The sequence below is a fragment of the Trematomus bernacchii genome, unplaced genomic scaffold (assembly GCF_902827165.1).
Source record: "Trematomus bernacchii unplaced genomic scaffold, fTreBer1.1, whole genome shotgun sequence".
NCBI classification, from domain to species: Eukaryota; Metazoa; Chordata; class Actinopteri; order Perciformes; family Nototheniidae; genus Trematomus; species Trematomus bernacchii.
The window spans coordinates 5,270,115-5,294,264 of record NW_022987582.1 but is presented as its reverse complement, the minus strand read 5'-3'; the positions used below and the strand labels follow the sequence as shown (position 1 = coordinate 5,294,264).

At 39.9% G+C, this 24,150-nt stretch overlaps 3 protein-coding genes across 4 annotated transcripts; 2 read left to right on the top strand and 1 right to left on the bottom strand.

Moving 5' to 3' along the window:
* Positions 1 to 5,030: 5,030 nt before the first annotated feature.
* On the bottom strand, positions 5,031 to 8,119 carry LOC117480307 (chemokine-like receptor 1). The gene is made up of 2 exons (XM_034127599.1): positions 8,061 to 8,119; positions 5,031 to 7,424 (listed from the first exon to the last, which is right to left on the bottom strand). Exon 2 carries the CDS (start codon positions 7,411 to 7,413, stop codon positions 6,277 to 6,279), a length of 1,137 nt encoding a protein of 378 aa, XP_033983490.1. The 5' UTR covers positions 7,414 to 7,424; positions 8,061 to 8,119; the 3' UTR covers positions 5,031 to 6,276.
* An 8,272-nt stretch (positions 8,120 to 16,391) lies between these two features.
* LOC117480317 (trypsin-like) lies at positions 16,392 to 17,655 on the top strand. The gene is made up of 5 exons (XM_034127609.1): positions 16,392 to 16,483; positions 16,618 to 16,777; positions 16,879 to 17,141; positions 17,230 to 17,366; positions 17,448 to 17,655. Exons 1-5 carry the CDS (start codon positions 16,444 to 16,446, stop codon positions 17,595 to 17,597), a joined length of 750 nt encoding a protein of 249 aa, XP_033983500.1. The 5' UTR covers positions 16,392 to 16,443; the 3' UTR covers positions 17,598 to 17,655.
* Positions 17,656 to 20,284: 2,629 nt separating this feature from the next.
* has1 (hyaluronan synthase 1) lies at positions 20,285 to 23,918 on the top strand. Of its 2 annotated transcripts, none has more exons than XM_034127584.1 (5): positions 20,285 to 20,372; positions 21,760 to 22,516; positions 22,625 to 22,850; positions 22,979 to 23,111; positions 23,234 to 23,918. In XM_034127584.1, the coding sequence occupies exons 2-5, from the start codon at positions 21,773 to 21,775 to the stop codon at positions 23,907 to 23,909; spliced, it is 1,779 nt and encodes a 592-aa protein (XP_033983475.1). In that variant the 5' UTR covers positions 20,285 to 20,372; positions 21,760 to 21,772; the 3' UTR covers positions 23,910 to 23,918. The 2 variants fall into 2 exon arrangements, with proteins under 2 accessions (XP_033983475.1, XP_033983476.1); XM_034127585.1 differs by lacking the exon at positions 20,285 to 20,372 and adding an exon at positions 20,809 to 20,825 and having other exon boundaries at positions 21,772 to 22,516.
* The last annotated feature ends 232 nt before the right edge of the window (positions 23,919 to 24,150 follow it).

The window sequence follows — 24,150 nt, the reverse complement described above, 5'->3', positions numbered from 1 at the left end:
AACACTCAGAGCTAACCTGATACTGTTTTATATCAAAGACCACATATCATGTAATTAGGTTCAATGCTCTGCTGAGAATGAGCTTGAGCATATCTGTCTTAATGTTAGCCTGTCACCACAGATGTCTTTCATTCTCATTGGAGTGTATAGACCACCATCTGCAAAAGCTATTTTCTTTGACAAATTAGAAATAATGCTTAGGGAATGCAGTTTTGCTAAGGAAATAGTATGAATGGGTGACTTCAATGTTAATTGGGAGGACAAAGCAAGTGATAAGGCATTAGAACGGGTATCAAATACATTTGATCTCACACAATTAATTAATTAATTAATTAACAAACCTGAAAGGATGACAAAAATCTTCAATATTGTCACTGGTCTATCTGACCACAACCTAACTCTCATAGCCAGAAAGCTCACTAAATCCCGCTTCCATTTGAAACCCAACACAAAATCTTACCAATTAAGAATACCCAAGAGTGATATTGATGAATTTGGAAAATTAAAAACATTAACTGGAGCCAAATGTTATCTGGTACAGATGTGGATACCAACACACATACCCTTACTTCAACAATCCAAAACATATCAAAACAATTCCTCAGGAAAAGCAAATCTAAGGCCAAAAATAAACACACCCTCCCCTGGATTAATAGTGACATCGGTTGGTGACATCAGGAAATCAATGAAGGAGAGAGATAATGCTCTAAGGCACTCTCTTAAATCAAATTTAGTGACTGACAGGCATATAGTGTGTCCTTACGAAACAGAGTTACAAAGGAAATCAGGGCAGCTAAATCCAATTTCTTTGTTAATCTCATTCATGAATCTAAGGGAAATCATAAACAAATCTGGGACTGTCTGCAGAACCTAACAGGGAAAGGGCATAACATATCAAAGCAGCTGGAGATCAATAACAATGGAACCTTATGTAAGGGACCAGCGGAAATATCAGCAATTTTTAATAACCATTTAGTTAATTATGTGAGGCTGACTATAAACAGTCCCCAAACTGGTCTTATATACTCATCACCTATTCTATTCTCCCTAACAGAGACTTCTGAATCCAAAGTTAATTATATAATTTCTTCTTAAAAAAATTCCAAATCAAAAGACACTTTTGGACTGGATTCTCTGTTTCTAAAGAAACATGCTACCACTCTCACAGGGACAATTACTAAAATAATTAACACCTCTTTTAGGGAGGGAAAATTCCCAAAAGACTGGAAGACAGCCATTGTTGTGCCAGTCCACAAATCCGGGGACACAACTGAGGCAAACAACTATAGGCCCATTAGTGTTTTACCTGTCATGTCTAAGATCTCTGAGAAATGTGTAGCTGAGCAATTGACTGGACATCTTAACAGTAGTCCTTTCACACTACACCCCATGCAATTCGGCTTCCGAGCCAATCATTCCACTGAGACCGCAAATTGTTTCCTTGTGGAAAATATCAAATCAAAAATCGACAAAGGAGGCATTGTTGGAGCAATCTTCTTAGATCTTAAGAAAGCTTTTGATACAGTCAATCATCAAGTACTCATTCACAAAATGTATTTTAATTTCTCACCCAGTGCAATAGACTGGATGAGCTCCTATCTGTCAGATAGAGTTCAGTGTGTAAGGGTAAGTGGCGAGACATCACCACCCCTGAGGAAGGAACTGGGTGTACCCCAGGGATCTATCCTGGGCCCAATTCTATTTAGCCTCTATATAAATGACTTGCCATCAGTGTGCACTGGATGTGAGGTGCAAATGTATGCTGATGACACTGTCATTTATGTCCATGCAAAAACCAAGTCCCAAGCTGCTGCCAAACTAAGTGATACAATGGTACATGTACATCAATGGCTTACTGACTCACAGCTATATCTAAACGTTAAGAAGACAGTCTGTATGTTTTTTTAGCAAGACCAACACTGTATCACACTGTGACCCCATGGTATATGTGTCTGGGGAGGTCATTCAAACAGTTACACATTTTAAATATCGAGGCATTATCCTTGACACTACTCTATCCTTCAAAAACAAGTGAGAAAGGTAATGCAAATAACTAAATAGAATCTAGCTAACTTTAGATAATAAGGAACTGTTTGACAACACCTGTAGCAAAACTCTATATGAATGCCATGATCATTCCCCACCTAGGTGGTGAATAGCACAACATTAAGGCCTATCCTATCACTTCACAAACAAGCTCTTAAAGTTTTGGACAGCTATACCACCATTGCAAAATCCTGGACAAACATAACCTGCTCAGCTTGGAAAATCTTTTAAAACACACTGATGCATGTCTCATTTTAAAGATTATAAACGGCAAGGCACCACCACCACTCTGCACTTTTATACAGCAGAAAAATTAAAACAGCAGAACCACAAGGTCTGCCCTAAGAGGGGACTGTGTAGTCCCTCTTATGTCCAGTTCCTTTGGTAAACAGTGTTTCTCTGTGAGGGCATCAACACTTTGGAACACAATACCAATACAGATAAGGAATAACACCTCCTATCATACATTTAACCTCTATCTTAAGAACTGGCTTTTAAGCAATCAAAAATGTGAACACTTTTAACTGTATCATATGATAGTATTTTATCTGTTTGCATGTTTGTCTGTTCCTATTTATTGTTGTACTGTTGTTGTCTGTTGCTGTGTGTATTTGTTTTAATTAGGTTTTTATTTCTCTAGTCTTGTTGTGGTTATTTTAACATCTTGCCAAAAGGACAACAGTTGAAAATTAGCCTGGTGGCTAACACTGGTACGCTTACAGCAAAGTTGATCAATGTGCACTGTCCTTTAAATAACAAACAAACCTGTACTGGAGAGAGCATGTGTGTGAAGAAGCAGGAAATAAAAAGGAACTCACCTTGTGGTATAACCGGCAAGAGAGAAAGCCTTTGAGCTCCATAATGTTTCAGAAATAATCCTTGATAATCCATGATATGGCGTTTCATCACCGCAGTATCTGCCGGTAGAATCTCCCGCATGAGCAAGCATAAGCTCCGCTTTTTTAAAGCTTTATACATAAAATCAGCACTTTTGAAACAGGAAGTGAAATAGAGGGGTATGAGGCATGGCTAGAATGGGTGATCTGTTTGGTATTTTGAGCCAAACACTTCGTAGACATGTTTTTTAATATATTTCTATATATCTGAGACCTATGCTATTGCCTAAAAATAGCATGATAGGTGACCTTTAATATTTTGAAAGACATCGTGACACTGCGGTTGGCCTTTACTCATAAGTGCTTCCTCATATTAGCAACATTTGAAGAAGCACACATCGCTTCCAAAGTAAGTGTTGGCAACACTTTCAACTACTACCACTGCTATACTAATATTACTACTACTACAACTACTACTACCACTGCTATACTACTACTACTACTACTACTACTACTACTACTACTACTACTACTACTACTACTACTACTACTACTACTACTACTACTACTATTACAACAACTACTACTACTACCACTGCTATACTACTACTACGACTACTACTACTACTACTACTACTACTACTACTACTACTACTACTACTACTACTACTACTACAAGTACTACAAGTACTACTATAAATTATACAAATAGCACCATACCATAAAACATACTTTTTAATTTTCCTTCATTCCTAATGTTTAACTTTCATTTGAAGTTGACCCCATCGATGCATGTCAGCTTTTATCAATCCAATCCACAAAAAACTGGACGCTGCACTAGGTCAGAAACCAGAGGAGACTGTGAGGTCCACCGTAGACGGACCACTTTTGGACAAAATGTCCTCTCCATTAAAGGCAGCTCACTCTGGAATAGCCTCCCAACTGAGATACGGGATTGTCCCACTGTCAATAGTTTTAAAGGTCAACTCAAAGAATGGTTGAGAAACAAACAGACGTGCAATCACCGCTAAATGCACTTTAATACAGGGGTAACTCCTCTTGCACTTTAGGTAACTCTTGTATCTTCTCTTACTTTATATGTCGTTGCTGCTATATTGTATTACCATGTCATAAATACTTGTGTATGCTGCTCTTGCTCTTTTGCACTTTTGCACTTTTGCACTTTTTGCATATCATGTATTTTGTTTTTGCTATGTTTGTAAAATGTAACTTTCTTAAATGTTTTATGTAAGGGACTGCGGATGGAAATTAGCTCAAAGCTAAATCTGGCACTGTTACGCTTGACACATTTGAATGTTTTAAGTGTTCATTATTGTGCATTGTCCCTGCCAAATAAACGATTAAAATGAAATAATAAACTATAACTTAGTAAGTGGACTTTCTGCAGACATTATTGGAGCTGTTTAGTATCTGAACTCACTAGTTTGGACTTTACTTAAACATGTCTACAATTCACAGTATACTACCCTCATTAGCAGCAGAGTATTGGCCAAAACTTATCTTTACTTTTAGATAATATTAAACAACAACTTAAAGCTCACAATGACTTACAAAATACTTTGTATAAGGTTTGTATAGTCTTTACATAAGGAATGTATTTATTTATTTATAAATAAGTTATCATAAATACTTTGTCACCTACAAATTCACCATTAACGTTTCATCTGAATTGTAGGACCAGAGGTAGAAGCCATAATTACCGAGTCTGGCACTGAAAGCCTACTCAAAATATTTATACATAAACACAAAAGACTGATGATTTTCCCACTTCCTGACTACTTGACTGAATGGCTTTAATGCTGCAAACAGTGCTACAAATCCTTTAGCACTATTAGAGGTAGGTCTATATCAAAGGCTGCTGATGAATCAAGTGTTGTCTTTTCCCTCTTGAAGTTTTCTGTCCTTGATCTGAGAAGCGCCTGATGTGTGCAACAGCTCCCTCTACTGGCCAAATCTTATAACACCAACAATAAAAACATTTAAAAAATAAGTTCATCCTGTGTTTGGTTTATTTGTATGAACACTTTTTATTTTGTGTGACACCAGATTATGTGGATCGACAAAGGATAAAGAGATAAGAGGCTCACTATTTGACGGAGTTAAGTGGTGATTATGAAATGGAAACAGTCAAGTGGAAATAACATTTTAATAATGAAAATAATGGTAACAACACAAAAGCAGTCTTTATCAGCTTCTATGGACTCTTGGTACATTTGGACATGTCTAAAACTAAATATAAAAAAAGGTTTTATCATTTACATTGTTTACATAATATTACATATTGTATAGAAACTTCATGTTAAATCACATCTGCCACACCATACCAAAGTCATACAAATCATAGAAAATGTTTGCCATTCCCTTATATTCCATCAAAATAGTTAATTGATGTTATCAAACAAACCAAATATTCACTGATTGATTTTAAAAAGATAATATTTTGTCTTTTTTGATTGTAAACTGGATATATTATCTTTTTAGGTAGTTACAAATCAAGACACAAGTATCTCCTTGGCTCTGGGAAAGGGTTATTTTTTAAAGAAAATGTGTTTGCTCGATAATAAATCTGAAAATTATACATTTAAATGATCAGATTATTACACATTATGCATTTACTCACATTGACTTATGCACTTTTAAAATCACTATGATTTAAAGATCAATCGATGCCAAGTATACAATGTAGCTGCTATTTTAAGCAAAAAGGTGAAATGGTTATTATTAGGCTTACATTAGCCTTTCCTAGAGCTGAATAAAAATGATTAAAGAAATGTTTAAAGCATGCAGTAGACATGTAGCAGTTAAATGTTAAACAACATAAAAAATAGACATAACATGAATGATTTTTAATGAGAATTATTATACAGAATAAATGAGTAATAAGAACACCAAGTGTAAGTATCAGCCCACTTAATTTCGCTTTATGAACCCAAAGATGGCCTTTTGTTTCCCCTTGGATGCATTGGTTCAGATGTTTGAAGGGCAAGTTCCTCAGTTAATTGCTATTGATTTTCAATATGCTAGTTTAAAACATACTTTATTCTATGGCAAGGAAACAGTAGTCCATTATATTATAACTTGCCATATTTTCAAAATGCATTATCTCTCAAATGCATTAAAAAAAGAATCTAGAAGTTGTAGTATAATATTAACATAGTCTGCTCTAACAGATTGTAAATACTTTGGGTGAAGTTGTCAATCATGTAACTAATATCAATACAGGTACTAGTACCAGATGCTATGTTTAAAACTTACACCATTTTTACATTATCGCCTTGAGGGTTTTCAAGCTTAGCTCCAAAACCAAAGCTTAGTTATTTGTTATATACAGTGACATCTATGTACAATTACAGTATCCATATCATTGACATCTTTATACCTCGGCATCAGAAACAGACTTGTCTTTGCTCCGACTCGTGACCATTGAGTTTGTGTAGGTATAAGAGCGAGAAACCTCTTCCTGGAAGGCAGTCTCCAATACATTCAGGATGGATTTACGGACCTTATCCTTGAAGTCTTGGCCCATAAACACATACAGCAGTGGATTCAGGCAACTGTTGAGAAAGGCCAGGCTGGTTGCTATAGGAACTCCAATGTTGATGACATGGTCTAATATTTCACTTGAATGAATAGCCATGTGATTTACCAACTCAATTAAAGCCATGATGTGATAAGGAGCCCAACACAGGAAAAAAGTGGTGATAACTGCAGCGATGATCTTAAAGGGGCGACTTGACTGGCTGGCCAGGGTGCGGTTTCTTCTGAGACGATGGATTATCACAGCATAGCAGGAGACAATGACAGTGAAGGGGACAACGAATCCCAGGAGGAAGCGGGTGAGGGACATGGCCTGATGGCGAAAATGACGCAGCTGATTCACAGATTCTGTTACATAGTCATCAGAAAGAGCATAGTTGTTGAAGCAATTGATGATATCATCGTTGTTATATGATGGCGCAGTGTCCCTAAACACAAAGTATGGAGTGCTGAGAATCAGAGCCAGTACCCAAACACCCAGACTCACACAAGATGCCTTGCGTACACTTCGGTGGTTCTGGGCCCAGACGGGCCACACCACAGACACACATCTGTCCACACTGATCACCATCAGGATGTAGACACTGGCAAACATGTTCAGAAAGCTTATAGTGCTGTTCAGCTTGCACATGAACTTGCCAAAAGGCCAGTGAAAATTCATAGCTGTGTACACAACACTCAGAGGCAGGAACGCTGTGAAGAGGAAGTCGGCCACAGCGAGGTTGAGGAACCACACTGTGTTAACTGTTTTCTTCATCTTGAATCCGGTCACCCAGATAACCACTCCATTCCCGAGCACACCGAGAACAAAGGCCAGGCAGTAAACAATGAGAGACATGATGTTGAGAGACTGTCTCAGCTCAGCATGCTCTTCCCCAAACTCATCCTCATCTTCATAATAAGAGCCATTTCTACCACTGTCATCAGTTGAATTGATGAGATAGAAAGGAGTAGCTGTCATTAGATCCATCATTGTCTTAAGACCTGCAAAAAAAGCAAACAAAGCAAACAAATTAAACCTTTAAGTATTTTATCTAGATGTGAACAAAAGTCCCTAATAATACTTAAGCTTAATGTTTTCACAAATAATTTTTATAAAAAGGCCAATAGAAAATGCTATTCACATGGACATGACAATAGTCCCAATTTCTATTTGGACTTTATGTACCTCACGTGAGCCACCCCAATAGACATCAAGACAAATATTTCCTAAGAAAAACTTTCCTAACTTTCTGTGCTAGTTCGAGGTTTCATAAAATGACTTTAAAATGTACACTTGAAAAGTTTCGCTCTACATGCAGACATGCATAAGGCGCGCACATTTCATACTGAGTTAATCAGTGCACATATGGGACAGAAACACATACATCATTTAACCATTAAATCACTGTTTAATTAAAGCAAGAGTCCTTAGGCCTGATAAACAGGAGTCAAAACCCAGGTCAGAGCTTAATTAACAATATGACAATATTTGCATGTAACTGAGTTAAAAAGTCCACCTCAAAGAATCGCAAATCTCTGATACGAAAACTGTTGCCAGTGCAGCCTGCATCGGATGCTTTTATTGTCTAATTCCTCCTGAGCTACGGTTCCTGAGGATAACAAAGGTACAGCACCTACCGTTCTCAAAGCGCCTGCTTGAAGAGGATGTGTCTTCGTTGCAGAAGACACCGGACAAATCTGACTAGTCTGTGGACTTCGTGAAGATCTGATCCCTGACTCTTTAAATATGTGACGTCATTGCACTCATCGAGGCGGGACCTCAGGCTGCAACCCCCCACCCCTAAAAACCATTAAACCTCTTGTACTTTATTCTTAAGGCATTATTGTATACAGTTTCAGTAAATATGGTTATACATTTTCTAAAACAAAACACAATTTCGACTTAATTTAAAGACTTTTATACATTCAGATTGAAGATGAGTATATGTGTATATAGTTAGTCATGACATGCTGTTTTCTCAATACTAGAGTCTGACGCAAAAATCATGCCAAGACATGCCTTCTTCTCGAAAAAGCCAAACAACAGACATTTGGGAAACTCCAAAAGTGAAAACACAAAGTAACCAAACAACTAAATACATAAATTGTGGGTTGTAAATATGACTACCTGAGACAGAGATGAGCAGAGGCTTCTCATGTGCCCCAGTGATCCTGCTGCGTAATGTGTTTTTCTCATTGTGGGTTGACCTCATGGTGGCTTGAGGTTAAGTGTCTTTGTCACTGTGCGAATTAACATCTGAAGACGTAGGTTACTTATTTTGAATGTCCTCCTCTCTTTACCCTGCAGCACATAGGAACGTCACTGCAACATCTGTCGATAATTTAGGGTTGCCGTGAAGTTATATAAAATAGCAGGCTACTCCCTCTGTGCCCCTGTCCACTTGATGCTGGACACACAACTGTGCCTCTGATTTAAACCGGAAAACAAAAACAGCATCCAATTTTGCACTTTAAAGGTCACCCATTATGCAAAATCCACTTTTTCATGTCTTTTATACTTAAATATGTGTCCCCTCTGTGTAAAGAGATTCAGAAAGTTTCAGGAAAAAAGATCCCTCTCTTTTCGTCCTGATCCATTTATATAAAAACCTGTCTGAAAATGAGCTGATCAGATTTTGGCCACTTTGTGATGTCACAATGTTTTAATTGGGTTGTGCAACCATTAGCCAATAACCAACCAAGCTAACGCCGCCCACCTTATCACCTGAATCTCCTCCTTTTTTAACCAAACATCTGACAGAGGGGCGTGGGGAGTGGCAGTTCATTTGTAGACAGACATGGGGTGTTTCTCAATGTCGAGGAAGGCTGCTCCAGAACCACTATTTCAAGCATACTACGTCATCGAGTGCAGCCGAAGGACTGTTCCAATGTCCAGCATACATGGAATTCTACCGAGGCCGGCGTACTTCGTAGCGAGAAATTTCGAGGCTGCACATGTGTAGACTTAAAATCCCCACAATGCTTTGCGCACGGACCAATTTCCAAATCTTTGGCGGAAATCGCGCTCCATTTAAGGCGGGGCCTCGCATATGACGCACACCTGCACACCTGTTAGCCTGTTCCACAATTCTTCGTTTTCCGAGGCTAGGAAGGATTCTTGCCTCGCTTCTGAAGCAAGTGACTCGGAAGACATGTGCTACCAAGCAAGCGTCCTCGACATTGAGAAACACCCACAGAATCAGCACTGGCTGAAACAGAGGGGATTATGGGATGCTAAAATGCACAATCTGTTTGGTATTCAAGCCAAACACTTCAGAGACATGTTTTGTATATATCTGAGACCTATAATATACTATTGAAAAAGAGTATAATAGGGGACCTTTAAAGTCAAATCCTTTTTGAAATGTGGAAAGACATTTAAAGTGCTATCATACTCGTAAATGGAGTTAGTGAAAGCACTACATGACCGCAGTCAAACAGTAAATAAAACAGGGTTTCCTATTTGTTCAAACTAGTCATTTTCTGTTGAAAATGGAAACAAAAATGTTGTAATAAAGTTAAAAGAAGGACTTCTTGAGAATGGATGGGATATTTAAATCAATCATTACACTGAACCATGCATTCCTGGAACATCTGACATTCACAGTAAAGGTGCATAAGTGTAGGCATCACTTCAGAGCGGTTCATTGCAAACCACAGACCTGATTGCAATCTTAAAACAAAAGGGAATTCATCTACCCACCCTGAAGCAAATCTAAGCTGTAAATCTTAGCAATTGCATCCTTTAAAGCCTGCTGTGGTACATTCCTGCTGCTTTTCTATTCCAGATATATCCCAGTCAAGTTCTCAGTCACGAAAATGCGAGTCTATCTAAGGCAGGGGTGTCAAACTAAATTTCATCACGGGCCACATTCGCATAAAGGTTGCACTCAAAGGGCCGGTTGTAACTATATAAATATATAATATATATATATAAAATAATTAGGGCTGTCAGTCGATTAAAATATTTAATCGCGATTAATCGCATGATTGTCCATAGTTAATCGCGATTAATCGCAAATTAATCGCACATTTTTTATCTGTTCTAAATGTACCTTAGAGGGATATCTTTCAAGTTTTTAATACTCTTATCAACATATGAGTGGACAACTATGCTTTATATGTTTGTTTATTATCATTTGAACAATGACAAATATTCTCATGAATATTAAACACAACAACCTCTGAACATTACAAATATTCGCTTCAATTCAACCTGGAACCTCTCTCATACAATAATACTGTGTGTGTGTGTGTGTGTGTGTGTGTGTGTGTGTGTGTGTGTGTGTGTGTGTGTGTGTGTGTGTGTGTGTGTGTGTGTGTGTGTGTGTGTGTGTGTGTGTGTGTGTGTGTGTGTGTGTGTAGACATTGTGATGGATCGTTGGAGCTATGTGCAGCTCAAGGCATATATGCTCCAACAGGAGCTGCGTGTACTATCCGTGCTGAGTGTGCTGACTTTTCGTACAATGTCCCACTGTCTGGCTACCTGCATAAAGTCAAGTGCTCGGCGCAGTTGTCGGCGAAATGTCATTGAAACAGCTCCTTATATCCGTTAGCGCAGCTAGCTAGCACCAGATGCTAACAACAACAACACGTAAGGTGTGCCTCGCTCGCGCGAGTCGCGCCACACATACACACTCCCTCCCGGTCCTCCCGATGGCCAGTCCGGGCCTGCCAGTGAGCGTGGAAGTGTGGTCTGCCACAAGCGGGCGGTAGGAGCGGGGCTGTCAGCATCAGCTTGTCGATGGTATTTTAAACTCGATGCGCTCTGAAACTAAGGCGGCCGAGGACAAAAAATACACATGCGTTAATCGCGTTAAAATAATTAGTGGCGTTAATTTTTTTTTTGCGTTAACGCGTTATTAACGCGTTAACTTGACAGCCCTAAAAATAATGTATTATATTACATTATTGCCTCTGAATTGGATTATTATCGGATAGGATAATAACTTAGTAATTAACTACGTCTGAAAGCAGTCCAGGGCAAATAATTGCAAGTTTCTTCAGTGCGCATGTCACAAAACGAGATGCATTGTGGGACATGTAGTTTATGGGCAACCTTCTGTAAAGTGGCATGTAACCGTATAATAAACGTATTATATTCTTTGCAAGCTCTTGCGGGGCCACATAAAATGAAGTCGCGGGCCGGATTTGGCCCCGGGCCTTGAGTTTGAGACCCCTGATCTAAGGCCTTGCCGTGGCATGGACCTACGGAGTAGTTGAATAATTAAAAGAGTACAAAACATTATTTTGAACAAATACCAAGGCAAACCAGAAGACTTAAAATCTCCCTGACTTACTGAAACTTCCTGCAGTGAACATGTTTTGTTGTTTAAACAGCAGGATGGAGGCATGGACACAGGGACACAGGGGAGTGATGGCTGGAGAGAAAGAAAATCAATCTCATGTCCCACGAGTGCAACCCTACCTTTCTTTGCGAGAGAAATGTTTCATCTGAGATTGACTCCATGGTCATAATTTCCTCCCACATGGTTCCTCTTTCTCAGTTTTTCGACCACGCTACCCACACATTTGTTCTTCTGTATCACCATGTTTTGAGTTAAATCTTTTTCCCCCTACAAATCTTATGTGGAAAACTGCAAAACTTGTTGAATGGACTCTTTCCTCATTCCCAGTATGCTGCGCTTTCTCACTTTCCACGTGCACTTTAACAGGGAGTAAACAGATGTTAAGAAGAACTTAGCTAACAGAAACAAACTTGTGGAAAATTATTTTTGGGGGAATAGAATTTGAAGAGTTTTGCAGTAACATATGAAACCATTATTTAAATCATATGCACCAAATCAAACATGACTTAAAACCCTAACTTTGACACCAATAGACATATTTCTGTATCTGTACTTTCCAAAGAGTTGATTAGGAACAAAAGACAGAAGTCACTCCTAAAATGAATGCACAAAAATGCACTGTGATTGATATTTACTTGCATTGAAAACGCACTGGGTTGCACACAAACAACATGGAACAAAGAAATCTAAATCCAAAATTAGATCTAACAGTGAAACACAATGAGGCTCAATATCTTGAACTGATCAGATTCACACAGTGTGAGCTGCTATAACCTGCCCAACCCCAAAAAGTGAATCCCCCGCTAATGTACCCACACACCACACAGGAACTATGACCTGCCAAGAGTCCAGATGTGAGGGGGAGGACAGAAGGAGAGAGAGAGAGTAAAAGAGGACGAGACACTACACACTCTCAGTGAGTTCAGAGCATTACCCTTATTTAAGTGTGTGGGAGGACTTATGCCTCTGTCATCATTGCCTTTATTCTTCTGGAAACATAAACATTTAACATCTGAATATTCGTCCCCACTGAGAGAAATTCAACAGCCGGTCCAAAAACAATTCATCCTAACTGCAGGAAACCTAAATAAGCTGACCCAATTACCTTTTTCATCAATCCTTTCTCAGTGAACTGTTCAGCCCTATTTGCAACAGTAAATGACATTACTGTTTTAGCTAAAGTCTAGACAGTATGACTACTTTGTGTAATTATGTTTTGACCCTCTTGAGAAATCAGCCTCCACTTTTCATTTTCTGTGCTCAAATGTGCTTTTTGCATTTTCTGCCGTACAGTCTTGCAGCAGAACTTGAAGGCAGAGCATTTTACTGGTGTCTGTGGGGGATATTAATAGCTATCCCAAGGCTATAGTTTGAGGGAAGCCTTCAGAGCCGAGGGCTTGCCAGAGTTCTTGATTTACCAACCCAACATGCAATTATGTGTGTGCCGCACAAATACCAATTTGGGTGTGTAAAACAACTAGTGGAGGTTTAAAGAGAATTTAGTTTTTAGTAGAGGTTGATTGATGCAGTTTGAGTTTGGGGGTTTATTGTTCACTACAGCAGCTGGGAGGGTGGGGTCGAAACCTGAAAGGCACAGCTAAATGTACGAGGTGTGTTTGTATCTGCGTGCGGGACAATGCAGTACTCATGATGTGACTCCTGCTCCCATCATCACTGTAATACACCCAGTATTTTTCATCGCTGTGAGCTCACAGTATTCTTAACTCCTCTTGTGAAATGTGAGTATAGTATGCTAGTTGTGTTGAAATCAGACTCCAGTTACACTGCCACAAAGACACAAATAGTGGGAATCTGCAGCGTCCTGAAACCTCAAAGGTTTGTTGATCTTGTTGCGGTGATGACTGGAAATCAACCCTTGTCTCACGGGTGCGGAGAGGTCAGGAATTTTGTTTTTTTGAGTCGACACCGGTGCCAATGGCTTTCGTTCCTTTGGCTGACTAACGTTTTTTTCCCCATGAAAAACACCACACGCAGGGAAAAAAAGCTAAACCTCAATAACCTAAAACCACTTCCTTACATTCGTCCCTACTTTCAACCGCAACGCCTGGTCTCCCTCAGCAGACCTAAAGGATATGAATAATCAGCCTGGGCTCTGTCTGAAAACAAGGCTGGCAAGGCATAAGTCATACACTGAGTCGACACAGAGCTCTCTCTGAGGGTATTCTTGTACGGTGGAAAGGGGTTAGGGGAACCGGAACTGGTTAAACAGGGAGCAGCAGATGGTGAAATCAATGGAAGTTATGATCCTATCCATGTACTGTAACTAAGGTTAATGGTGGTAAATGGTGGGAAAAAAGGTGGGGGCAATTATTTAAGGTCAATGACAGTTTTAGATTGCATGCAAAGCATTTATCTAGTTTCTTTCTTCATCAAGCGGATCACATCCTGGATGTTGTTTTGCACGTGTGCAACTGAAACCGGCATCTGGGTGTCATATGTAGTACTATCAAAGACGTTTCTTGGCAATTAGCTCAGGGACTCTTTGCATTTGTTGCTCATTTTAACGATTTTGGAAATTTGTTTTTCTCAAAGAAATGCCATTGAAATGTCCTATAGCCTCATGTTTACTGCTGAAAACTTAATGAAATGTTATCTCTACTGTAGTTCTAGAGTAAAGAGTAAACAAACAAAACAGTGAACACAAATGCACCCTGAGGCTTTTCATTTATTTACAGAGAGGATTTTTCCCAGCAGAAAGTTGCACTTGATTGCAATTGAAGAAGAATAAAACAAGTGCTATGCAGGTTGTACGAGGAATGATGCAGACAGGAGTGTGCCACACACTAATGATGGGGGAGAACTTGCCTGTGCTGGATGGGAATGCGTTATATTTGAGCCTTAAGTGTATAATCATAGGGTCTGGTTAAATGCACCCTCACATTTAAATGTTTTCCTGTCTGGTTCTGATAAACACCTATGCTCATACATGAGTAACGGAGCCTTGTACCTCTCAGTACGTCTCCATTCTGTAGCATTGACTCAGCAATGATAAGCAGTTTTCCAATGTCAAAACAGTAAGAGTGCTGATTTCCTTTGAACATCTCATACCCAAACCAGATAGATAGAGGACAGTGATACATGTGTTTCCTGGGGGATTACACAATCTCATTTCAAACTGTTGAATCATGCAAAGTTCTGCTTTACTGTAAAGGAGAAACACGTTTCTTTTAACTTATATAAATAGTTTAAATGGCTCCAAAACGTTGTAGGAAAACGTATGACGAACATTCTGTTAGTGACAATAAACAAATGTTGAATAAAAATAATTAACAACTAAATGCTTTCAGTGTCAACAACTGTATAACAACAATATACGGGAATCTGAAAATGCTGTTATATTTTTTGGTTAGGATTATTTCATGTTAAAGGTGCTATGTGTAAAGCCTGGAAACATGCTCCATAGAAATAGGTCAGCATTTCACCTTTTCTACTGCTTCCATAAAACATACATTTCCAATCATCAGTTATTAAAAGCCATCTACTAACAAACAGCAGGACAAATGAAAGCACAATTCAAAGATTTTGGAACTCAACAACACAGCTCTCCGTTAATCTCCATGTGTGGAGTCGGCCTATAGTTAATCTTAGTAAACTGTGTTTTTACTGTGCCACTAAAAAGGGACTGTGCAGTCTGTAAACGCTTTGATAGTTGGTATATTGGAATAAACCCAAAGTGGCAGAAACACATGTAACCTGTGAAACGCCAGCAGTAGAAAGTTTGTACGGTTTGCGCTGGCTAAATTTGAGGTGCAGCCACAATTGAAGGTGCATTTCCCTGAGCTGAATCCTGCTCTTTTAAAAAGAAAGTTTTTTATTTTATTTCTATGGCTTTAAATGTAATCCAATAAACTGCCAAACCAAATACACACAGACCCAGTTCCTTGAACCATTGACCCCTGACAGCTGTTTACTCATCTCATGTTGGAATGGGGGCAATCTGAGGCTACAATTATTCACTTTGGCCTTTAGACAAGCAAGTGAAATCACTGTATGAGTGTGATGTTTATCACCTCTAAATATTTAGCTGAAAATGTTGATGATTTTTTTATTTTAATGTTTTAGATGACATTTCTGGCCAAGTGGTAAGCATTGCACCTTTAAGGTTGAGCAATAGGTTGTTCATATCATGTATTGCAACACAGCTACATGTACATACTGGATCTTTCCAGGCAGCAGCTGGCTGATAACAGACCTCCTTTAAAGTACGAGTATGCAGAATACGAATACAATAAAATAATACTTTATATATGTTTTTTTTCTTGGCTCTCTGGGTGATGGAAATGGCACATTTGCTATAAGACAATTTAACTGTCCAGGAGGGTGTTTAACCACTTGTAATACAGATACATACCAAGTTTTACTTAACATCCACAAGTGTGAATGTTAATTTATATTCACTAAAAGGCAATACACATCTCATATCCAGGCAACTGCTCAAAATCTCAGAATAAAAGCATGCTCCAAAAGGGGAATTCCAAATGTTAGTTGGCAATTCAAATAGTTTACTCTTTCAAGCTGTTTTTCCCCTGTTTGCTTTGCTGTCTTTCACAGTATACTGTAAATTGTTCTTGGGAAATGTACCACATGTTTACCTCTATGCTAGAGGACCTTGAGAAAAAGGAGATAAGAGCATTAAAATACCTGAAATCTAGAGGGTGAGTGCACATTCATCTTCTGGCCAGACAGAAGGCATGAAGCTTTTCCTTCTTCTCACTCTCTTTGGAGGGGCAGGTATAGTACATCCTTTATAAATACTTTACCAAATCTGAATGTGTGGCATTGAATAGTCTAACATTTTGATGATTAATGATTGATGTCAATAACATAATTGATCTGTTTTTGTCTTTTTTCCAATGTTTCAACAGCTGCAGCTGCCCTGAAGGAAGATAACAAGATTGTTGGAGGTTATGAGTGTCCAAAAAACTCTGTACCCTACCAAGTGTCTCTCTACACTGGGTACAACTTTTGTGGCGGGACTCTTCTGTCTGAGGAGTGGGTGCTCTCTGCTGCACACTGCAGAACAAAGTAAGAAATACAAGCATGCAAAACCAAACTATTAGAAGCTGGTAAACACTGATGGATTGATATCAAAGTTTATATCTTGAGATTTCCATTATTTCTTCAAGGTCAGATATAGAAATTCGGCTGGGAGAGCATGACATCTATGAACCCGAGGGAACAGAACAGCACATTATGTCTGCCAAGTTTATTCGACACCCTGACTACAACTCCGGCACACAGGACAGTGATATAATGCTGATCAAACTTAGTCGACCTGCCACTCTGAACAGCTACGTGCGCCCTGCTGCGCTCCCTTCAAAGTGTGCCAGTGACGGGACAATGTGCCAAATCTCTGGATGGGGGAATATCCGTCCCAGTAATGAGGGCTGTGAGTCATCAGACTGTTTGAGATTGTCCAAAAAATGCCATTTCTAACATTATTGTATATAAAAACATGATTTTTCTGTCCTTTCCAGCAAGGTACCCTCATAAATTACAGTGCCTGGAAGCCCCTCTCCTGAGTGATGACACATGCTTTAATTCATATCCTTTCCAAATCACTGAAAACATGATCTGTGCTGGCTTTCTGGAGGGAGGGAAGGACTCCTGTCAGGTAATATAAAAATGGCTGCTGTAACACAAAACAATTGTTTCTGCCACTATGTGCACCAATTCTCTTTTGTTGTATCTTCAGGGTGACTCTGGGGGTCCCATGATGTGTGACAGAGAGCTCCATGGAGTCGTGTCTTGGGGGAAAGGATGTGCTCAAAAGAAAAAGCCTGGGGTGTACACAAAAGTTTGCAATTACATCTCCTGGATCAAGAACACCATGGCATCTGGCTGAGCAGCATATCAATCAAAGTATTTGCATGTTAACTGGCAATAAAGTCAACTACATGTGATGTGCTGTGTGTGCAGTGTGGTTTTTAAGTCACTACAATAAGAGTGTGCATCTATAAATAACATCTTGAATGAAGGGAAAGACATCTGCCTCCTACACCTCCTTTGACTTTTCATTACAGTGACTTGACAGACAGGTGTTTTGCTCTGCAGGTGTATAAAACAAGTGTGTCTGAAAGCCACTTGTGCTCAGCACCCTAGTTTATAGCTTTGGTAAGGAGGACTGTAAATCAAAATGGCATCTAACTAAGTATAGAGGGTAACACAGAGATCTAGCTGCCGCCCATGCTTTCACTGTATTTGACTCTAGGAGCTTACACTCAGAACGACTTTACAATGAATAGGCAGACATGTTCCTTGCTCACGGAGGGCTCGGTAGAACACAGACTAGTTGAGGAACAAACCTGCTATTTACAGTCAGTAAATCACAAAGGAGCAATACATGCTGCTACACTGCTCTCTGTGGGCTGAAACTGTAAAGTATGTTGCACACTCCACACTCCACCATCCCTGATTATGTAGCACTGTCTACAACAAATAATGGTACTTCAAAATTTGACTATTCAGCAACTTTTTTTGTAGCTGTAGTTGGGCTTGAATGTTGTTTGTGTTTGGAGTAAATTGGAGCATTTTAGTTTTTTTACTCAAAATTATTAATACAAGACACCAACTCCATATCTATGAAACTGCTTTGTTACTACCTCTCTGTGAAAGCTCCCAAACTAGGATTCAAACAACAGCATCAGGTGCACTTATAGAAAAGCTCAATCACAAAAATGCTCCAGTGATTTGCGTGTATTTTGGTTCCTTGGGTGTGGCACACAGCAGCAGGGTGAGTCACGAGGCATTTGCTTGACCATAAAGAGGCCTAACGAGGACTCATTTTATGCACCAGAAATAGCTCTTATTGCCATGAAGCATGCTGGAAGCTGCATCATATATTTTTGAAAGCAGAGCTTTGGAAAGGATGTTGTTTCTGGCAACACAAATCTGCTTGTTTTGAATCTTACAGGATTCCACAAACTATGTTTACGAGCTTCTGATGGTAGCTTCGTAGAAGAGTCATTCTCCTGCAAATGCACACCAACTCAGTTATCCCTCAGCGACTTCATTGACTATCCAGGGACAAGTGGGAAAGCACTAGTTTAGCCATGATCATTTAACGAAAATAGAGCTTTAAAAAGGGAAGAATGAAGATAGCAATTTGATAGATTAATGTTAACACATTGTATATGGTGAATTAAAAGTAACAAACAATGGCTCAAATGCATACAGTTTTATAATTGATGAAAACATACAGATGTCTTGGAGTAAGCCCACATATAATAACATGTGCAATAAGTCAAGCCAATTCACCATCCCTAAACACATTGACCGGCTCAGCCTCCACACATGACATCAGTTGCCTCGTGGCTTTTATTTGGGTCGACATGAAGCGTGTTGACGGCTCGGGACAGCTTCTGCGGGTAAGGGTGGGGACCTTCGTGAGCGGTCAACAGTTTCCCCTGTAAAGGAACTCTCCAGGGATGTAATCATGGTTTTAATTCAGGACAGTGGCAGCAACTGAACCAGCCGCGTTAGTACTCTGAAGGCACAGATTAGTAGAACAAAGACAAGACTTCCTTTTACTCTGTGACATCAGCTTTACTCCTTTGATATTACACTTCACCACTAAAACGTTTTTCCACTACTTCCTAAAACTGAAATACCACTTTGTTATATTTCACTGTTGCAGTGTCAGATAGGAACCAGCAGAGGGCAACATCCAACCAGTTTACAAGCTTGACTGCAGCTTCTGAAGTTACTTAATACTCCCTCTCAAGGTTAATGCGATTGAATACCTGACATCCTCTTCACTAGGCACATATTCTCTGCAAAAACATAATACCTTCAAGACTTTCAAGTTCAATACGAGTGGTGGTAAAAAGTATTTATGTATTATTTATAATATCTTCAAAATCTTAAAATGTACTCGATATGCAGAATGGCCAATTTCAGGCTAACAGTCACGAGTAGATTTAATACTACTTTATTTATAGACGCCTTTTATTATCTCAATCTACAGACAATGTAACCAAAGCTGTCAGGTAATTGTGGTGGAGTAAAGGTAAGATTGAAAGTTAAATGTAGCATAAATTACATTTTGCTCAAGGGTTAGGGTTAGGGTTAGGGGTTAAAAAAGAAGTAAAAAGTAAATACAGACTTTTACTTAACTACAGTGATTGAGTAACTGTACTTCCACCACTGATCGAGTGGACAAATATGTGTAATTTGAGTGCAAAAGTGTTATTTAACTTGGGCAATGTTAATGTTAGTGCGGCTGCAAAATAGAACTTTATGGCAATATGAGCAAACAAAAGTCCTACTTCTTGGTCTCTTCTTGGTTTATTTGAAACTCATGTACAGTACCGTTCAGTTTGGAAACTTCTTTCATTGTATTACAGTAAATAGTCTTGTCCGAGTGGTGCCAGACTTAAATTCTCTGTCTTAAAAGACAAAAGAAAGCCGCACAGATGTGCTCGCACGACGCCCGCCTTGCTTCTGACGTAGGCTGAGTCACTGACAGCGCCTGTATGCACCCCCAGGCTGAAGGAGCGTGCACATGGCCGATGCTTTCACCCTAGCCTATAAAGCCAACTAACGTCATGCCAAGTTCACCCAGAAGACAAACACCGGACGGATGTCTCGCAAATTGAAATCCAGGGGAGCTTAACATCTGGTAGGTGCGAATAAATAATTTTGCATGAGTGTAGTACCGGTGATGTTCGTAAATTACTTATAAACTCATGGATACAGTTGTCTTTGTCCGAGTTAGTAGATAAGTTGTGATTTAAATATAAACAAAATAACTTCTGTAGAATCATGGCATGTCACTCAAAATGATTTGATTTAAAACACAAATGTTTAAATAAAAACAGACATCCCATTTCTGCCAGAGGTAAGTTGCCTGATGAAATGCATATTACATTTACTCTTTTGTGTGTTTTTTATTTGATAATGAATGTTCTCAATTCATCAACCCCGGTGTTAGTTCTTGCTTTGATACATTGTCAGTTAAATGTTTCTATTAGAATAAGGTTGTATGCTATGTTTCAGAGTGAGTGTTGTCTGACAAGCTATAAAGCAATTGTATAAACAAGCATTTAAAAAAAAAAAGATTTAATATTCTTAAATGTTTGGAATAATCTTTGAAATACTATATACATACATTGAAATATGTGAAAAATAATAAGTTAGACATAAACAGATAATGTTAACACACTACCTAGTCTTTTGACCCCACTGTGTGTTATGCCCCTTTCACACCGGCGCTTTTCCAGCTCCTGCTGGGAGCTAGAGCCTGAAAAGCGCCGGTTTTTCCTGTTCACGCCGCAGCGGCGGCGCGTCATAGCTCTGGAATGCGGTTCACTTCCAGCTCCAAAATAGACACACATTCACTTAAGGGGAACTGGGGATATGTATCAGCTGCTTGTGTGACAGTCAGACAGTGAATACTTTAGAGCCGTGTGAGCTAACGGGAGAATAAACTCCCGTTGAAGAGCAGCCAGCACTGTAGCGGTCGGTAAATGCCGCTGAAACACATTAATAAACAATGAACCACGGCACTCTGGAGAAAAGTATAAGGTTGGAGAAGTCGTTATTTAATTTAATCTGGCTTCGTATGATTAAAAGCAACACGATCGTCGACCCGACGCAGTCCCCGGCCCGTTGTTGTTGTGGGAGAAAATCTCTCGGCAGCTCTGGGCGGTGTGAACAGAGCGGGAGCTGAAAAGGGAAACCGGAGCTGAACCAGAAAAGCTCTCGCTAGGAGCTAGAAAGGGAAAAGCGCTGGTGTGAAAGCCGCATTATTGCTGGTTTTACATAACCTGAACTGTTTATCATCATCTGTTTATTTACAATAGGACAAGGTTGTTTACATTTAAAAAGTTATATCTTGGATCTTAAAGCTTGTTGCTGTATTATTTTCCAACTTATGGCTTTTTAGCAGATCTTAAAGAAGAAATATAAACCAACTAACTCCATGTACAGTAACACACCCTGTGAACTCTGTAAATGTTTTGCATAACCGAGCCATTCTATAACTGTTGTGTTTTCTTGTGTGATAGGTAGAGAAACACAATGGATCTGAAACCTTTATTGAAGAAGTTGGGCTCAATTGTCCGCGCCATCTGCACTTTTGGGTTTGCTGTGCTGGTTATGTGCTTGTTGGTGTGGGCCTATGTGGACGGTTTTCAGCTGGTAACATCCAAATACGGAATCATCTCCTTTGGCTTTTATGGACTACTCCTCTCACTTCACGTGTTGGTCCAGAGCCTCTTCGCCTTCATTGAGCAGCGACGAATGAAAGCACGCACAGAGCCCTGCTCCTTTACCAAAAATATTGGCTTCACAATATCAGCCTATCAGGAGGACCCCGCCTATCTCAAGGAGTGCCTCAGCTCCATCAAGGCCCTCAGCTATCCTCCGGAGCTGCTGCGCATCATCATGGTGATCGATGGGAACACAGATGATGACCGGTACATGATGGAAATGTTCAGAGAGGTGTTTGCAGACCGGGACCCTGGCTGTTATGTGTGGAAAAATAACTACCATACATGGAATCCCATCCAGGCCCAGCAGCCTGTGGAAACGGCAACAGAAATGGGCCCAGGGGGGGATGCTGCATTGGGCCCAGGGGGGGATGCTGAAATCGGCCCAGGAGGGGATGCTGAACCAACTTTTGTTGAGGACCCAGAGCGAAGAGATGTAGAGCAACTGATCCAGAACAAGCAGTGCGTGTGCATCATGCAGAAGTGGGGCGGCAAGCGGGAGGTGATGTACACAGCGTTGAAAGCACTTGGGTCATCAGTGGACTATATACAGGTGTGGATTCTTCTTTTTGAAATCATATTCCCTATGTTTAAAAAAAAAAAAAATGATTGAACCATAGTGTGCAATTTCTTTATGACAAGACTCTCCCACCTCCCTTAGGTGTGTGACTCAGACACCAAGCTGGACACTCTGGCCACCATTGAGCTGTGTAAAGTGTTAGAAAGTAACGACAAGTACGGTGCTGTGGGAGGAGATGTGATGATCCTTAACCTGAAAGACTCTTACATCAGCTTCATGAGCAGCCTTAGATACTGGATGGCTTTCAACATCGAAAGGTCCTGCCAGTCCTTCTTCGACTGTGTGTCCTGCATTAGTGGTCCTTTGGGTGAGAGAAAAAGCGTATTCCCTTTTGATATGTGTCAATGTATTGGTGTACATGTCAAGCAGTTGTATTCAGAGCTGTAATGCACTGTTGTAACTCATTGTGTTTCTTTCTTGAATTGCTCCATAAAGGTCTGTATAGGAACGATCTCCTCCAGCAGTTTCTGGAGTCCTGGTACAATCAGATGTTTTTGGGAAGTCACTGCACATTTGGTGACGACAGACATCTTACCAACCGAATGCTGAGCATGGGCTATGCTACAAAGTAAGAAGCTTTTCAACATTGTGCACAGTTATGATATCAGATGCAATTATCTTGATGTGACGGTGTAACCTTTGCTGTAATGATAAAGGTTTCATAAATCTTGTTTTTGCCTTTTCCTTTAGATACACAGCCTGCTCCAAATGCTACACGGAGACACCTGCTGAGTTTCTGCGCTGGCTGAACCAGCAGACTCGCTGGACAAAATCATACTTCCGCGAATGGCTCTTCAATGCAATGTGGTGGCACAAGCACCACCTCTGGATGACTTACGAGTCCATCGTCACGGGTATTTTCCCCTTCTTCGTTACAGCCACAATCATCCAGCTGTTTTGGACAGGCACGGTGTGGGACATCCTCTGGATCCTGTGCTGCATCCAGCTGATCGGGCTGGTGAAAGCATCTTACGCCTGCATCCTGCGCAGAGACATGGTGATGGTGTTCATGTCCCTCTACTCGGCCCTGTACATGACCAGCCTGCTGCCTGCCAAGTACTTTGCCATTCTCACCATGAACAAAAGCAGCTGGGGGACTTCTGGCAGGCGTAAAATTGTAGGGAACTACATTCCTCTTCTCCCTCTGTCGGTGTGGATGGCCATTTTATTAGGTGGGCTGGGTTACTCAATTTACAGGGAGACTCAACTGGACTGGTCCGAGCCAGCCAAAGTAGAGGAACTCACCTTTATCATTTTTGGCTGCGTGGCCTACACCGTATACTGGCTGCTTATGATCGTCCTTTACTGGGTGTGGTTCCGCAAGTTATGTAGAAAACGGGTAGGAAGTTATACTTTAAGTGTGTAGTGTCCAGTGAAGGACAACAAATAGGAAAATAATTGATTTTAATTAAACTATTTATCTTATTTTTTTCAGTAACTGATCAAAGTGTTAATATTGATGAAGTGGATAAAATCCTCTCTGCAATAGTGTTTAGAAAATATAAATAATATATGTAAGAATACAGGTTTGATTAATATGGAGATGTTGTTGCACATTTAAATGAAACTGTACTGAGGGCTTTTGCGCCCATGCACTTCTCAGGTTT